This window comes from Lemur catta, chromosome 3, assembly GCF_020740605.2.
Source record: "Lemur catta isolate mLemCat1 chromosome 3, mLemCat1.pri, whole genome shotgun sequence".
Taxonomy (NCBI): domain Eukaryota; kingdom Metazoa; phylum Chordata; class Mammalia; order Primates; family Lemuridae; genus Lemur; species Lemur catta.
The window spans coordinates 25373582-25390866 of record NC_059130.1 but is presented as its reverse complement, the minus strand read 5'-3'; the positions used below and the strand labels follow the sequence as shown (position 1 = coordinate 25390866).

At 49.8% G+C, this 17285-nt stretch overlaps 2 protein-coding genes and 1 non-coding gene across 11 annotated transcripts in view; 1 reads left to right on the top strand and 2 right to left on the bottom strand.

The window, feature by feature from the left end:
• The first annotated feature begins 1764 nt into the window (after positions 1-1764).
• CERS2 (ceramide synthase 2) lies at positions 1765-11139 on the top strand. Of its 2 annotated transcripts, none has more exons than XM_045545000.1 (11): positions 1765-1782; positions 7227-7400; positions 7810-7927; positions 8127-8245; positions 8450-8507; positions 8614-8664; positions 8860-8952; positions 9145-9273; positions 9470-9576; positions 9713-9866; positions 10057-11139. In XM_045545000.1, exons 2-11 carry the CDS (start codon positions 7228-7230, stop codon positions 10195-10197), a joined length of 1143 nt encoding a protein of 380 aa, XP_045400956.1. In that variant the 5' UTR covers positions 1765-1782; position 7227; the 3' UTR covers positions 10198-11139. The 2 variants fall into 2 exon arrangements, with proteins under 2 accessions (XP_045400956.1, XP_045400954.1); XM_045544998.1 differs by lacking the exon at positions 1765-1782 and adding an exon at positions 2192-2306.
• LOC123636145 lies at positions 5409-5515 on the bottom strand. The gene has a single exon (XR_006734355.1). It is a non-coding gene; the product is annotated as a U6 spliceosomal RNA (small nuclear RNA).
• Positions 11140-11327: 188 nt separating the features above from the next.
• The window catches only part of SETDB1 (SET domain bifurcated histone lysine methyltransferase 1), a 34436-nt gene continuing 28478 nt past the window's right edge, over positions 11328-17285 (bottom strand). For all 8 annotated transcript variants that reach the window (XM_045544992.1, XM_045544997.1, XM_045544993.1 and 5 more), the window contains 8 exons: positions 16168-16337; positions 14966-15594; positions 13637-13665; positions 13388-13520; positions 12935-13100; positions 12344-12555; positions 11996-12084; positions 11328-11835 (listed from right to left, as the gene is read on the bottom strand). In XM_045544992.1, the coding sequence (XP_045400948.1) occupies positions 11718-11835; positions 11996-12084; positions 12344-12555; positions 12935-13100; positions 13388-13520; positions 13637-13665; positions 14966-15594; positions 16168-16337 (1546 nt within the window). In that variant the 3' untranslated portion in view covers positions 11328-11717. The remainder of the gene's footprint in view (positions 11836-11995; positions 12085-12343; positions 12556-12934; positions 13101-13387; positions 13521-13636; positions 13666-14965; positions 15595-16167; positions 16338-17285) is intronic.

Sequence of the window (17285 nt, the reverse complement as noted above, 5' to 3'; positions counted from 1 at the left end):
CCAAAACTTCCCCTCCCCACTGCTATCTTAAAAAAAAAACTTAACCAGTCTTCTGTCCTCTTGAAGCATTTAAAAAGTGTGGTGAGGACCATGTGAAAGACTGGCACTTAGGAAAACCACCGGAGAAGAGGGTTCAGAAACTAACAAAGGGGAGACAAGCAGGACAGAGGTGTGGAGAGGGGGTTAGAGAGGGACCCAAAGATTAGCTGGGACCCAAAGAGACACTGGAACCCTCTTGAAAAAGGTGTGTGTGGGTGCAGCAGATGAGGATAGCGCTGGGGAGGGAGCTGAAGAAAGGTAGAGGGAACTTTGGAATTGGAAGGCTGAGAGAGGCGGAGTTACAAAGGGGTAGAAAGTTACAATATAAAATATGCTAAGAAGGGAGGAATTCTGACAGGGGCAAAGGAAAACAGGGCTGGAGAGGTTCTGGGAACTGAGAAACCAATACCCCTAGAAAGCCTGGAGAAGCCCCTGGGGCTGGTTCAGGGAACACACCAACAGGTCGCATTTCCCCTGTGGTACCTGGGCTGGGGGTCCCACCACAGACAGCAAATAAACAGGTTGGAAGTCAGTCAGCTTTTGTCTTTTTTTTTTTTTTTTTTGAGACAGAGTCTCACTCTTTTGCCCTGGCTAGAGTGCCGTGGCGTCAGCCTAGCTCACAGCAACCTCAAAGTCCAGGGCTCAAGCGATCCTCCTGCCTCAGCCTCCCTAGTAGCTGGGACTACAGGCATGTGCCACCATGCCCGGCTAATTTTTTCTATATATATTTTTAGTTGTCCAGCTAATTCCTTTCTATTTTTGGTAGAGACGGGGTCTGGCTCTTGCTCAGAGCTGGTCTCTCAAACTCCTGACCTCAAGCTATCCTCCCGCCTGGGCCTCCCAGAGTGCTAGGATTACAGGCCTGAGCCACCTTGCAGGGCCAACTTTTGTCTTTCAGACAAAAGAGCCTCCAGAAGAGGCCTCCAGAAAGAGCCTTAGATGAGCAAGCCCTCAAACTGGATTAGTGTGAGGTCAGAGGTCATGCTCCTCCTTAAGAGAACTGTCAAAGCACAAGTGGGACTTGACTAAACCATGAAACAAGCCATCATCAGAGGTTCTAACCGTGATAGCATTAAAAAGCCAGCATTTCAAGGTACAAAAATTTAAAAGTACCTCCACAGAGTAAGCTGTAGCTCTCTCTATAAAGAAACCCTCAAACACATCTTAGTCATGATTTTTCCCACTAGGAGTTAAAGGCCAGTTTTCTAGGATAAACATGTTGGATTTTCCTGAAACAGCAATTTACCAGACTATTTAAAGGGGAAAATACTTGTTAATATGAAATCAAACACGGATAAACGTGGTGTAGTTTGAAACCTCAAATAGCTTTTACAAAACAAGGTAGGGGGTGGCTCTTTCAGACCCTACTGCAGTAGGATTTGTGTGCAAGTAGGACTGTGCTCTTCTCTGCCACTGAGGGTGGGTTCCACGGCACTTGGCTGGAAACACTGGGTTTGACTGGGAGGAATGGAGGGTCGTCGGCTCCGCGCTGGGAAGGCAGTTGAATCGCAAGGGCCTTGTGCTTCGGTGGCCGTGGAGAGGCTTTCAGCCCGGCGCGCGGCTCTCGGGCAGGGCTCCGCAGGGCGCTGCCCTCCCTCCGCTGGCGGTGGGAAGTGTGGCAATCCGCCGGCCAGAGGGAACTGGGGGCCGCAGCCTCCGGCCTGAGGTCGCGAACCGCAGCAGGGGACGGGAAGGGTGGGGCAAGGGCCCCGCTACTCCGGGCCCCGCATCCGCTGGCACCTGGTGGGTGTGTCTCGGGGTCCCGGTGGGCTACATCCCACCCCGAACGGAGAGACCGAAGTGCTGGAAGAGTCCGCACTGTTTTCCCTCATCGGGGGGCTTCTCCCCGGGCGTCGTGATTACAGTGGGCGCGGCCGCGGGCCCGAGCGTCCCGAGCGCTTGGGTTCGGGGCCCCGCGGCCCGCCAGGGCTGGCGGCTGGCGGCAGTCGGGAGCGGGGAACCCGGTCGCCGCCGCCCCGCGCAGAGGCCCGGGCCCGCTCCCCTCCCTCCCCGGCCCGCAGGCCCACGCCCAGTCTCCCGGCTTCGGTGTCGCTCGCGGCCTTTTTCCCCAGCTGGGCTCGGACGCAGCTCGCCTGGGCTCGGGGGCGGCGGGAGGAGGAGGAAGGAGGGAGGGAGCGGGCCGGCGGGCGGGCGGGCGGAAGGGGGAGGAGAGGAGCGAGGAGCCAGTCGGGAGGGGGCCCGGAGCAGCGACCCGGGGACAGACGGAGCAGCGGCGCCCGGCCCCGTCAGCTCCGCGCCGCCGCCGAGTGAGTCGCGACCCCCGCCCGGCGCCCAAGGCAGCGCGCGCGGGGTGGGCGCGGGAGGGGACCGCGGAAAAGTTGGGAGAACTGGGGGCCACCTCGACGTGGATCCGCGGAGAGGGGCCCGGCTGGGGAGGGAGCGGAGGGGCGAGGAGGGGAAGGGGACCTGGGCGCGGACCAGGGAAGCCGGGCGTGGGGGCGGCAGCTGCCGGCTCGGTGGCCTCAGCCTGGCGCGCTTATGGCGGCGGGCCTGGGGGAGGGCGCGCCGGAGCGGCTCGCGGGAGCGGCCGGGCCCCCACCGCAGCCCGGGGGCAGGCTGGCCTGGCGCCTCCGTGTGCCCGGGAGCGCCGGCCCGAGCCCGGAGAAGCCCTCCTGGGCAACAGGTAGGGGCTGGGAGGTGGGGACGCGGGGGCTGTTTGCCGAGGGGCCCTAGCCACGGGCGCCCCTTTGTTGGGATGTAGAAAAGCATGGTGACCACTTGCGCCAGAGCCCCCACCCTGGCAGTGGGCCCGCGGTGTTGCCTCGGCCCGGACGGGCCCTGTGGCTAGAGTGGGAGAAGAAAGGAGGGTCTTGCTGCTGCTGCTTCTTACAGGCCCGTGCCCACTCCTGGAGGGAGGTCAGAGCTTCCATGTGCTTAACGGAAACAGGAAGGAGTGGCTCTGAGTGCCTGCCCCGGCCCCCTGGGCTAAGAGTCCCCATACCGTTATGAGCTTGTGTGGCTGGCTTGGGGAGCTGCTGGAGAAACTAGCTTTCTGGATGTAGCTTGTTAATTACAGGTTTGGAGGCCGGCTGGCAAGTGGGTTAACTGCAGGTGTGTAGCAATAATCTGCAGCCTGAGCTTGGGAATTTCTCTCTTTCTCCAAGCCTGGCTCCTGGCGTCAAAACCTGGTCTCAGTCACCTGAGTTGCCAGGCCCAAGGATCAGATGGTTCTAAGGATCCTGAGGAATGGAGTGAGCCCCTCTTCCCAGAGAACTGAATCAGGGAAGGCTTCCAACAGGCAATCACCCCCACTCTGTGTTGGGGAAGGGAGTAGGGGTCGCTGCCCATACTAGAGTTGGGTTGACTGCATCTGAATGTGAGTGGCTGACTGCACTTGTGATGGGGCTCCTAAGGGTAAGGACATGTCTGCAGCCCTGTCCCTTAGGACCTGGCTCTGACCTGCACACACTCTGTTCCAGAGAAAGAGATCCTTGTCCCCCTTGGTACCCTTCACTGGGGCCTCTGGCCAGATTTTCCCCTGGGAGGAAGGGTCTCCTCTTTCCCTTGCCACTGGCCACAGGCTGGCTAATTCTCCACTGTGTCCTTCAGCACTGCCCCCAGCTGTTTCTTCTACCTGCTGGCCTCTCCTTCCCCCTGTAATCTCATGCAGTGTTTGGGTGTGTTGGGGCCTTTGGTGGGGCATTCCAGATTAGCTGTAGGCCAGAAGAGGCCCAGGACCATTGTACTACTTACTGCCTCCCACGCACATCTTTTCCATAATCTGACCTAAATTTTTGGGCCTGTGCTGCAGCCTGGAGCAGTAACACACCTTTTCTTGGCTTCATCCATTGCTTGCAGCCTTCTAGTTCATGACTTGCTGCTGTTGCCTGACAAGAAAATTTTTAACAAGAAAACTATTCAGGACTTTTTCCACCTTTTTTTTGTAGTCACTCAGGCTTCAGTGGAAGTGGAAAGCCTTTGAGATACTCTCTTTGTCACTTTCTCCTTTCTTGTTGACCCCTTTATATTTTCCTTAGTTATTCCTCCAAACTCTGAGAGCTAGTGGGACTGTTACCACACTCAGTCTGTGAGAATTACTTCCTCACAGACCCAAACTTCTGCCCTCCCAGCCCTCTGGTTCTACAAGCTCTCATGGGGACCCTCTGCCTCTTTTCATCCACCCAGGAGGGTCTTGAGGGGGTGTCAGAGTTGGGACAAAGGTTGGAGCTGGGTGGAGCCCTGCTCCAGTTCCTGGTAATCCAATGCCCGTGAAATCCCTGCTCTCTGGCCCCTCTCCAGCCTGTGCCTCAGAAAGTGGCATCGGTGTCTCTGAGGCAGGTGTGTATGTGCGAGAGAGAATAGAGAGATGTCTTGTGTGTGGGAGAGTGAATCCTATGAGTGGAAAAGTGTCTGTAGTTGTGATTTTTCTCTGCAAGAGATCAAGTAACTGCCCTGAGGGCTGAGGTGGTCTGGAAAAGCAGGGTCATCACCCTAGGCTGTGTGCACCTCACTGCTTCTTGCCCCAGCCTTTTTTTGCCGTCCCTTGCTTGGCTTGGTGTGCTGCTGCTAAGGAAGCCACAGGCCCTAGCCGACTCCTTATGTGGGACGTGCAAGTGAGGCTACCAGGGAGCCCCACTTGTCCTCCCTTCCCTTCATGTTGTCAGAGGTCCCAACCCTGCTGAATCTGGTGCTTCTCCCTGCTGGGCTAGGCTGTCAGGGTGGGGGGATGGGAGTAATGCTTCTTTGCTAATGGAAGTACAGGACAACAGGGGAGGGCTGTGGTCATAGAAAGCCTGAAACCCAAGTGTGAGAGAGCCTCGATTAACCTGCATTTCGAAAATCCTGATACATCATAGGCTCTCACTCCTGTTTTCCACTCTCCCCGCTTGGAGTGGAAGAGGATAGGTGCTGTCTTGCCCTGGGGCTGAGATAGTTGCACTACCCTACCCAAGTGATTGCCCTGGACCATTCCCTGACACCTACTCTGCTTACCTCCCCAGCTCCTCACCTTCTTTATAGGCATAAGACATTCCTGGACCCCAGGAGATCTAGAGGCCCTCCATCCACCCTCCAGCATCCCAGTCAGCCCTCTGAATCCTTAATTCTCAAAATGCATCTGACAAAAGAAACATCCCTGCCAGGATGGGACCCAAAAGTCTAGGCCTGCCTGTGCCCTTGGCGGCTTTACATTTCACTGGAGGAAAAGTTGGGCTGCAAGAGATGGCAGTCAGGTGACTAGGTCAGGTATATTTCCCCACTTTCAATCCTGCTAAGCAAAAAAAAAAAAGGTGGGAAGGAAGAGGGGGAGGTGTGAAAACACATCTAGGTGTTCTGCATTGTCCCTTCACTGCTTAATTTTCTACCCTGTCCCCTCCCCCTCTCTATTCAGTTTTCTTTTTTAAAAATATAAATTTAATATTTACTTCACGAATTTGCGTGTCATCCTTGTGCAGGGGCCATGCTAATCCTCTCTGTATTGTTCCAATTTTCGTATGTGTGCTGCCGAAGCGAGCACTCTATTCAGTTTTCTACAACTTTTCTCTAGGAAAGTAAGCCTGTATGTGCTTGCATGGGGAAAGTTGGGAAATTTCTTAATTTTGTTCAGTTTAGAAGGCTTCCATCTCTTTAACTAATTAAATATTTATTTTGGCTAGGACTGAGGGGGAAGGGTCAGTGTCCTCAGGTGCTGAGGCCTGGAATGTGTGTGTGTGTGGATTGGGGGAGGAGGAGGGGAGAAGGTGGAGCTGAAGCTCCTTTATTGTCAGTGCTGACCTCTGATTTCATCTGAGAGAGCAGTGACCAGGAGTAGGGACAAGAGGGTGAAGTCCTTGAGCTGGAATACTGACCCGTGACAGCCTGAGAGGGATTTCGCAAGGGCTTCTGTGGTGTGTGGGGGCGGAGCTGGAGCTGTCATAGGAGCAGGCAGAAGGACCAGCCCAGCTCAGCTGTGGTCTGAGGGTTCAGCTGTCATTAGGTGGCACCAATTGGTCTCCACTTCACAGTTGGTAACAGTCTCCATTCTCTTTCCTGCCTGGCTAGGAGGGGACCACCTTCCTTCTGTCTCAGCTTTCAGTCTCTAGGCCAGCCTGAATATCATTGCTTCTCCTCCCTTCTGGGAGGAGAATGAGGGGTGTGGACCCTGGAAAAGACTACCCTGGTCATCCTGCTGGCATTCAGTGCTGAGCCCTAAGACTGCCAGGTGTTGTGCTGGACTCAGCATCACTGAGTCTTCAGGGCTGTCTTAGTGCTTCTCTCAGCCCCAAGTGGCTGCTGTCCCACCCCTACCCCCAGACCATTCCCTCCTTCATCTGGGTATCCAAATAGTCACTTCCACCTTGTTCTTTTCTCTTTCAGTGGAGGAAGGGGGTAGGAGGCAGAAAGTAACAGCTCTTTCCTGGGCTGAGGGGGTATGGGTGTTCCCCTACAGGCTAGTATTTTGTTTTCTAGATGAGTCTTTATAAGAAATAGCTCTTAATTCCATAGATATCTTGGCCTGCTGTCTTGATTCCCTGTCTCACAAACCCTGACTCTCTGCAGCCTTCACTTTCTGAAAAGTCTGACAGATAGGGTTCTTCTGCTTTACGTGGGGGGACTGCATGGCTTGGCATGGGGTGTCAACCTTGTGTGCAGCAGTTTGATGTCCACTGATTGTTCTGAAACCCAGAATCATTTGGGGACATAATTTTGCTTTACCTTGGCCTCTTAATTTTTCCCTAGGGACATGCTGCTCAGATGGGTTGTAGGAAAAGGGAGGAAGAGTTTGTCCCAGCCCTTCAATGTTTCTGGGCTCCCACCAACAGGGAAGCTTCTAGCTGTGAGTTGGCCTAGGGTCTGGAGGAGGTGGCTGGAGAGTAGAGAAGGGAGGATGCCTCTGACTTTACTCAGATTGTTGGCTATAGCTTCTAGGGCTACGTCCTGCCTGTCTTCCAGGTTGGGATAGCAAAATGACAGAAGACCCCAGGGTTCTTAATTCCAGGGAATTGGGACTTCTAGGGTGTCAGCATCTCCTTAAGTGGCTATAAATAGTAAATGTTAAAACTAGAAAGCTACCATATTACAGATGAGGAAACTGATTTGCCCAAGGCCATAGGATTCTGGTCCATAGCCAGGACCAGAATCCTGAGTCTCTGCCCCCTACTCCTTTTGTTGCACCTTGAAAACTTTCATTCATCTCTCTTCCCCCATAGCTGCCCCATCTTGATGCCCTCTACCTTCCCCTCACTCAGGATGCTCCAGACCTTGTATGATTACTTCTGGTGGGAACGGCTGTGGCTGCCTGTGAACTTAACCTGGGCCGACCTAGAAGACCGAGATGGACGTATCTACGCCAAAGCCTCAGACCTCTATATCACACTACCCCTGGCCTTGCTCTTCCTTATCATTCGATACTTCTTTGAGCTGTAAGCATACCAGCCTACCCTCAGGCCATCCCCAGCTGCCAGTCACATAGTTTCTTAGACTTCAAGTTTGTCTCTTGCTGTGTAGTAAGTACTGGACCCTGGTGTTCCGGCTACCCAGGTCCCTGCCCACTGCATCCCCTTCCCTGAGGTCACCATTGTCTTCCTGAGGGCTCAGCACCCCCGGGCCCTTTCCTTCAATGGTTATTTGTTCTCACCCTCCACCCGCCACCCCGCCTGGCCACTAGTGAACACAGGCAGCTTTGTCAGCTGTGGGCAGCCCAGGTGGCTAGAGGAAAGGGGGTTGTCAGGAAACTGGGGAAACTGAGACCCAGAATAAAGTTGCTTGAGCTTGCAGTTCTTTCCCCTCCCAGAGAAAGCCAAATACCTCTCTCTCATATCCCGTCCTCAGTTATGTGGCTACACCACTGGCTGCCCTCCTGAATGTAAAGGAGAAAACTCGGCTGCGGGCACCTCCCAATGCCACCTTGGAGCATTTCTACCTGACCAGCGGCAAGCAGCCCAAGCAGGTATGAGCTGTACACAGCTCCGGCTTTGGGAATTACTGAGTTCTGGTGGGGAGGGGGAGGAGTTTGAATGTAAACTCTGGTGGGTGAAGAGATGGGAAAGCAGTGATCCTGACTTAGGTTATTACTGGGAGAGGCTGGCAGAGTGGGGGGCGCTCTTGAGTTCTGAAGCTAAGTGTAACGGGATTCTTCACTATACCAGGCAGAGGTAGAGCTCTTGTCCCGGCAGAGTGGACTCTCTGGCCGTCAGGTAGAGCGCTGGTTCCGCCGCCGCCGCAACCAAGATCGACCCAGTCTCCTCAAGAAGTTCCGAGAAGCCAGGTGGGGGAAGTTGGGGCAAAAGCAGCTGGGTGGCAGAGGAAGGTCTGTTGTGTCTTGCAGGGAGGGGTGGGCCATGGCTGCAGGGAGACGTGAGGAGGTAAATTTAGTTATTAATGGGATCTTGAGAGGGTATCTTTGGGTATTTGGGGGCTGCTGGAGGGCTGTGCCATCCTCCTACCTAGCCATTTCTGCTTCCTCTTTCAGCTGGAGATTCACATTTTACCTGATTGCCTTCATTGCCGGCATGGCTGTCATTGTGGATGTGAGTGGTCATTACTGGGAGGTGGGAGTAGGTTCTCCAGCAAGGTTGGGGGAGGCCATAGAATTTAGGTCTCTCCTTTTTTAAACTTCTCACCATCTCTCTGCAGAAACCCTGGTTCTATGACTTGAAGAAAGTTTGGGAAGGATATCCTATACAGGTATGAGATGACTCCTACTTCCTCATGTGGGGGTGGACTGAGACATACATACCCTTGTGAAGAGATGGTTTCTGGAACACGTGGCAGAGGGCCCAGAGAGTCACGGAACTAGGAATAACCTCAGGGGCTGGAAGGGCTGGGTTTGGAGTGGTGAGAGCCTCGGGCCTAGTTGCTTTTACCTCTCTCCTCTCCCAGAGCATTATCCCTTCCCAGTATTGGTACTACATGATTGAACTTTCCTTCTACTGGTCCCTGCTCTTCAGCATTGCCTCTGATGTCAAGCGAAAGGTGGGCAAAAGGGCTGGGCAATTAGGCCTAAGAGCCAAAGTGAGGCCCTGGGATGAACAGCCTCACCTTTGACTTCTGGGTGCTTTGGATGGAGTTGTTGGGATATGGGGAACTAAAGGTGAGGGGGAAGAAGGGATAGTGGGGGCTGGGGAACAGGAAAAAGTTCCCTTGGAGCCTGCATCTTTTCTGCAGGATTTCAAGGAACAAATCATCCACCATGTGGCCACCATCATCCTCATCAGCTTCTCCTGGTTTGCCAATTATATCCGAGCTGGGACTCTCGTCATGGCTCTGCATGACTCTTCCGACTACCTACTAGAGGTTAGGCTTCCTCAAACCTAGAGACCCTAGTACAAGTTCTTCTGTCCCTTTGTTTTTTGGGAGGGGCTTAGGGAATGACATTCCTGGGACCAAGGAGGGGTGGGCACAAGAGCCAGTGCTGTTAATTGGGGTGTATGTATGAACGTACCCGGGAGAGTCAGGAGCCCATGATGATGGATGAGGACTATCTATGCAGTCAGCCAAGATGTTTAACTATGCGGGATGGAAAAACACCTGCAACAACATCTTCATCGTCTTCGCTGTTGTTTTCATCATCACACGACTGGTCATCCTGCCTTTCTGGTGAGTTGGAGGCCAGGCTATACTCCTTTTCTCAAGGAATCAGGAGTTTTGCCTTTCCCCCCCTCATTTATCTCCCCTCCATCTTAACCCCTTCTCATCCGTGTTTAGAATTCTGTCTCTCCCTTCGAATCTGTAGGATCCTGCATTGCACCCTCGTGTACCCACTGGAGCTCTATCCTGCCTTCTTTGGCTATTACTTCTTCAATTCCATGATGGGAGTGCTACAGCTGCTGCATATCTTCTGGGCATACCTCATTTTGCGCATGGCCCACAAGTTCATAACTGGAAAGGTGAAGGCTCTGTCTCGTTTTGTAGGCCTTACCACTCTCAACTCTAGAACTCTCCAAAGTCCCTGTCTTGAAGCAACCCTCTAAAAAAACTAGAGCGGGGCCCTGGGTAGACCAAGAACAAGCCCTTGGAGAGAGGCAGTCCTTAGGGGTTTCAGGATATCACGTAACCCTTTTTATCCCTTTTCCACAGTTGGTAGAAGATGAACGCAGTGACCGGGAAGAAACAGAGAGCTCAGAGGGGGAGGAGGCTGCAGCTGGGGGAGGAGCAAAGAGCCGGCCCCTAGCCAATGGCCATCCCATCCTCAATAACAACCATCGTAAGAATGACTGAACCATCATCCCAGCTGCCTCCCAGATTAGTGGATAAAGCCAAGGAACTACCCCACCCTCCCTGTAGGGTCACTCTAAGCTCTGGGGAGAAAGGAGAAAGAGAGAGGAGAGTTCTCTGGGCCCTCCCTCCTTGCTTCTTTGTCACCCAGTTGCCTTTAAACCAAAATCTAACCAGCCTATTTATCCCTAGGTAGAGGGGAGGTTGGTTATATCTTTGTTAGAGGGGGGATGGTCTTATTTTCCTCTCTATCCTCCAGGTTATCCTTTCTATTGCTTTTGAGACCCTTCCTCAGCACTGGGGGTAGGGGTTACAACTCACATTCCTTATTCTTGGAATTTGGCCCTAGCTGTCTGCCTTTGACTCCCTGACCTCCAGAGCCAGGGTTGTGCCTTAATGTCCCACCTGTGGGCCTCATCATTCTGCCAAAGTTGGACCAAGGCTCACCTTTCCATGCTCCCTAACTCAGGCCAGAAACCAAAGCTGAGCTGACTTTTAACTTCTTCCCTCTAAGACACAAAGGAATTGAGTGTAGGAGGGTGCACACGACACATGACCCTTACCCTACCTCTGCCAAAAAGAGGGGCTGTACTGGGGACTGCTCAGATGATCTTTGTGTTACTTCTCTGCCAGCCGTCTTGTGTAGCCACAGGTCCAAAATCTGACTGCCTCCTTTCTCTGGCCTCTTCCACTAGGCTAGCTGGTTTGGAGTAGAATGGCAACTAATTCTAATTTTTATTTATTAAATGTTCGGGGTTTTGGCTTTAAAGCCAGAATTACAGCTAGCACCTAGCATTCAGCAGAGGGACCATTTCAGACCATAATGTACTGTTAATGGTTTTTTTTAATTAAAATATATTAAAGATTAAATAAAATATGGCAATAAGCGTCAGACTTTTAGGAATTGAAAAAGGGGGATCAACTAAATAAACTATGATAATCTTTCTTATGCCTTCCTTGCAGTTATGTAACACTTTCCTTTTTAAATTTCAAATGGCAAATGAGAAAACACAAAGGTAGAGAAAGTACAAGATTAATGACTTGTTCCACTGGGGAGGATGGAGGGAGAGATCTCACTGAAAGATCCAGAATTGGAAGTACCGGGGCTGAGGGAGAGAAATCAAATCACAATCTTAGTTTTACCATCTTATTAAGACTTTCAAGAAAAATACAAACCAGGAGTAGTACATACACAGCCTCCATTCCAGGAATAGAGTCTGTTAGAAGCATGAACACTTGAACAAATGTGGGATGGGAGGGATGAGCAGCAGGAGGACTGAGGGGTATCAGGCCTAGGTTAGAGTGGTAATCTCTCCCCACCCTTTAGTGCCTTAGGTGGAGAAGGGATCCTGCCGGCTAGCACCACATTGAAAGGGATCTCCTGATCCAGAACCCCCATTTCTATCTACTAGGAGCTGGGGGGAGTAGCTAGACCAGAGACTTGGGGTCAGAGTTCAATAGTCAGGAAGACCCAGTTCCTGAGGAAAGGACAGTTCAAGCAAGGTTAGGAGGAAGGCCATCCTCTAAAGAAGACGCCCTCTGCATTCGATGGCTCCACAACAGCAAAGCAGTTCCTTGCCTTCCACACTGCCCACCTCGTAGTTGTAGTCCCAAGTAAGTTCTGTCCCAGCTCGGATTCTCCTGAAAAGGAAAAGGATGGGTGTGGTAAAAACAGCAGATAACCCAGGCACCTAAGATTATAGAGTATGTAGGTGAAACTGGATCACAGATGGAGGGGAGGCCCTTAGAATTTCAATGGTCTTTGCCCCTCCCCGGTCATCCCCTCCCAACTCCTCCTTACTTGCTGGCAAAGAAGGCCACCCAGGGGAAGCGAAGATCATGGGTATCCACGAAGACATTCTGGACAAACAGGTTGGGGCTGCAACTATGCTGTAGGTTTAAGGACAGGATCGAATAAGAACCAGGGAAAGAGAATCTGGCTTTGTGGGTTGAGAGGTAGAAGAAAAATGATGCCATCTGACCCTTCCCATTACAGCAGAGATATTCTGAAAGCAAGCCACCTCTTTAAGATCCTCTGAGATCAAGAATTTATAACAAAAAAAGGTAGGTTTACAGAGCATTAAAGGAAGTACAAATCTGAGGACCATGGGATAATCCAGCATCTAGAGGTACGGGGAAGGGGTCTCACATTGAGGTAGCGGCCCAGGTTGCCTTCAAGCTTGGCATCGATGATGTAGCAAGACTCCTCACCATCGTAGAATTGGCGTGTGTTCTTACGAACAGGTGCACTCTCCCCCTTCTCCACGGAGGCCATGTTGGTTGATTTAATGGCAATCCCATGGGTTGATTTAAGAGCAAAACCTCGGGTTGATTTTACTGCCACTTGGCGCTTCATTGGACCTGGACAGGAAAGAGAATGAGGTCAGGATCTATCCCAACTCATGACTGGACATTCTACCCCCATTTTTTCTCTCACACATTGTAGCTCAGGAATACCAATAACCTAGGACTCAGGCAAAGACCCTAAGTGGAAGTTCTTTCAAGCAGAATTAGATCTGCTGGACAAAGGAGTTGAGGGAAAAGAGTAGGGAATTAGAAGAGAGGAAAGGGACATGTCAAACAATATTAATAGTTTAGTTTAGAGTCAGGAAGCCCCCTCAGAGAAGCTTCAGCTCTTAGGATCTGAATTTTTCTCCCCTACTTTAGCTTCCTTAAAAAATGCTCTATCCCAACTTTCCTACTGTTTCTTCCTACCACTCCCCAAATTTTTCCAGACTACCAGACATATTCTTCTTGTCCTCAAAGTCATCCCCTTCAGAGCCAGAGGAGATGGTCTGGATATCATCACTGTCAACCGCTGTAGCTGAAGTCTGACCAGCAGTGGGCTTTCGGCTTGTCCCACTTTCCCCCTCACTTTCTGTGCTGCTGGACAGTGTCAGGACATCCTGGGGAAGCAGAAGGGTAAGAAGGAAGAAGAGTAAATGGAAAGGGCCCCTTCAAGTCCTTGCTCTCACCTATGGTTTTGTAGGAAGGGACTCAGAATGTAGCAAGGAGAAAATTAGATGTTGGATAAAAGAAAATGAGGCAGCAAGTAAAGACCAAAGAAGCAAGACAAGACCTAACAGTAATTACAGTGAAGGACTTGATGAGGTGAGAATGTTCCATGTTTCTTTACTTAGACTCCCAATAGAACAGAAAGCTGGGTAAGGTACAGTTTCAGAAGGTCACTTACATCAGGGTTGGACTGAGCAGAGGCCACAAGTCTCTGGCTCTGAAGCATACTAGTCTTACTAGGTGGGCGGCGAAGTCCTTCAGGCTTCACGGGAGAAGGATTATAACCATAATTTCGAGTGCTTTCAGTAACTCTGATGGGAGGGGAAGAAATGAGAAGAGATCAAGTTATTGGCTGTTTCTTAGCTTCTTTCATAGGCTTGAGAAGAGAAGGTAGATTTGTAAACAGGTCGAAAAGACAGGCACTTACACTAACATCTTGTTTTGGTCATCAGGGTCCTGGAAAAGAACAAGTGAAGGGTTAAATGCTTCATGGCCCAAGGTAACAAATCCAATAATTAGACTTAACTTTAAATGACCTTCAAAGATAACATTAGCCAGGGAGAGGTACACCATCTAAAGGGGGGTGGGTATGAGGAAATCACTCTGCAATGTGACAACAACAATCATATTCTCAACACTAAACCCTCTTGCCAGAAGCCTTTAAGCCTTCCTCATGATGAGGCATAATGCTCATGGAAAACACCACAAGAGTGTTATACAGACCAAGAGCACGGTTTCACCATCTGTAATGTGGAAAGTTTCAATACCATTAAAGATATAGTTAAAATCAATTCTTACTTTTCTACTTTAGTAGAAGGAAGAAATGATGTAGGTAACTTGAAATAGCATTTAATTAAAAAAAAAAAACAGGCCAGGCGTGGTGGCTCATGGCTGTAATCCTAGCACTCTGGGAGGCTAAGGTGGGCGGATCGTTGGAGCTCAGAGTTCAAGACCAGCCTGAGCAAGAGACCCTGTCTCTACTAAAAAAACAGAAATTAGCTGGACTACTAAAAAATATATATATAAAAAATTAGCCAGGCGTAGTGGCTCATGCCTATAGTCCCAGCTACTTGGGAGGCTGAGGCAGGAGCATTGCTTGAGCCCAGGAATTTGAGGTTGCTGTGACCTAGGCTAATGCCACAGTACTCTAGCCTGGGCAACAGAGTGAGACTCTGTCTCAAACAAAACAAAACAAACAAACTTATCCTTCACTTTCAAATGAACCAAAGTCATCCCCCCTCAAGTGGATTTTAATATAATTTGTGATTTAAAGAAAATTTTTTTTAAGAAACAGGATCTCACTTTGTTACTCAGGCTGCAGCACAGTGGCATGATCATAGCTCGCTGCAGCCTTGAACTCCTGGGCTCAAGTGACCTTCCCATCTCAGCCTCCTGAGTAGCTGGGACTACAGGCATGCCACCATGCATGGCTACTTTTTTTTTTTTTGTAGAGATGGGGTCTTGTTATATTGCTGAGGCTGGTCTTGAACTCCTAGCCTCAAGCAATCCTCCCACCTTGGCCTCCCCACGTGCTGGGATTATATGGTTCTTTTTTTTAAATACCAAGAAGCATCCAAGTAAAATTTGGTTCTTTAAACAAACACTAAGAATGTGCTGGGTAGAGGAGGGATATAATGAGGTTGTCTCAGAAATATCTATCAAGTAAAATAATCTACATGCACTCATGGTAAGACTTCATTAGGTTTGTTACTGTACCAAAGTTAAAAGCCACTGCTCTGTTTTCTGCCCTGCTTACCTCTTTTTTGGCCTGTTTGATGTCTCCTTCATCCTTGATGCCCAATCCTGAGGTGCAGGCCTTCTCAGCCTCCATTCTGCTTCCCCCACCACGACCCTCCCCACCTTCACTGGTCTTGAAGGATGAACGGCTATCAGAGTCAGCAAAACCACCTTCACTGACGCTATTGCAACTCAACCATGAGGCCACCTTGTTCTTGGGTGTTTCTTCAGAGGAAGGTGGATTGCAGCCACCTATAGGGATTGAGGGAGGAACAGGAACATGTGGGGGCCCGAGATCTGGAGGGCGGGAGTCTTTGGAAGCTGTTTCGGACAGTCCATTCTCCTTCTGGCCCCGTGTCTGCCTCCGGGTAGCATAGCTCCGCCACACTGAGCTGGTGCTGAAGTCCTCATCCTTACAGAAGTTATCATCTGAGCTATCGTCATTGGACTCTTCGGGGTCCTCTGTACCGCTATTGCCATCTTCCTGGTCCTTCAAATCTACACCACTGCTGTCAGAGGAACAGGGGGCGTCACTCTCATATCCTTCCTTGAAGTTCTCCACGCTCTCGATATGGTCCAGATTTGCAAAGTACTCATCACCCATTTCCAGACCCTCCTTGTCTGCAAAGTCATCTGTCAGGATTTTGCCTGAGAATGAAGAGAATTAAAGGCCTTCTAGGGTTATGGGGACCTTTTAGAAAGAACAAAGGTCATTCCATCAATACCCAGTCTACCAGAGTCAAAATGTCTCTACTCTGGTCTGTCATTTCTCTTTGACGATACCTCCTTTGTGTCTTAACAATGCCACTATGGGAAAGCTTCCTATACTTCTTAATCTTGCCTTTTCCAACTTCCCATTTTTGCCACTTTACATTATCAAAAGAGAGTTCTCAGCTATGCTAAAACTTCTCTGGGTAGAGTGGAGTGATATGGGAGAAAATGATACAATGGAGTAGACAACCACATCTGTCCTCTGAAACATCAACATGTCCAAAATTTCATCCCCTTCCATTCTTTTCTTTATGAAACACTTCTGTCTGTCTCTCTCTGGTCTACCTAGATAGGCATATCATTCATCGTGTTCTTTATAAAAACGTCCCCGGCCTCCTCTTACTCCCAGTTCACATGTCAAACACTTTATTCTTATGTTCAACTTGTCTCTGATTCAATTCCCCACCATGTCCCAACCCCGGAAAGCAATCCTTATATTTCATCACCAACCTGCATAAATACACACAAAAGAGCCTTTGGCAATGTCATCCAAGCAGCGGATACCCCAGCCCTTGTTCTGTGTCTTGAAGAGTTGTAATCGAACCTGCAGTCCATGTTGCACCAGCCGATTTGTGCACATGTTTGGGTCACATTTGCAGCGTTTATTACATTCATATACCCTGAGAAGAAGGCAGAATAAAATCAATCACAATATGATCACTGGAACACAAGAAATTCACAATACTGTTATAATTCTTAAGCTACCATCATTTATAATGTTTTGTGGATAAAGATTAAAAATTAGGTAATGATCTAAGTGAGTGGATTTATTGAACTGTCTATACTCGTTGATTCATTTGGAAATAAAGGACAAGGAAATAATTCAGAAGGGGAAAAAGTGATTTACAAAGATGTTTATAGAAATACAGTTCATAACAGTGAATTCCAGAATGCCTAACACCCAGAAAAAAGCAAACTATGATGGGAGGACAGATAACAGAACCATTAAAATAAGTACAATACATACCATGTAAATTTATAGAAATAGATGCATAAAATAAAGGTGTGTGAGAAAAGCAGAAGTCAATATAACAGACACTGAAAGGGAGTAAAGGGACAGGAGGAACTGGTACTGATGATGTTCATGGGATTCTTTTTTATGGTAAGGTTGATTTTTTTTTTTTTTTTTTTTTCTCAGAGCCAAATGTCAGTAGGTAAGGTTGATTTTCATTCTTTCAGTAAACACATATTAAACACCAAGAACTCTATCAGACACCGGGAATACAACAATGAAAAAGGCCATAGTCTTTACCCTCAAGAAGCTCATATTGTATCTAATTTAAGAATTTAAGGCCGGGCGCGGTGGCTCACGCCTGTAATCCTAGCACTCTGGGAGGCCGAAGCGGGTGGATCGCTCGAGGTCAGGAGTTCGAGACCAGCCTGAGCAAGAGCGAGACCCCGTCTCTACTAAAAATAGAAAGAAATTATCTGGCCAACTAAAATATATATATAGAGAGAAAAAAATTAGCTGGGCATGGTGGTACATGCCTGTAACCCCAGCTACTTGGGAAGCTGAGGCAGTAGGATTGCTGAAGCCCAGGAGTTTGAGGTTGCTGTGAGCTAGGCTG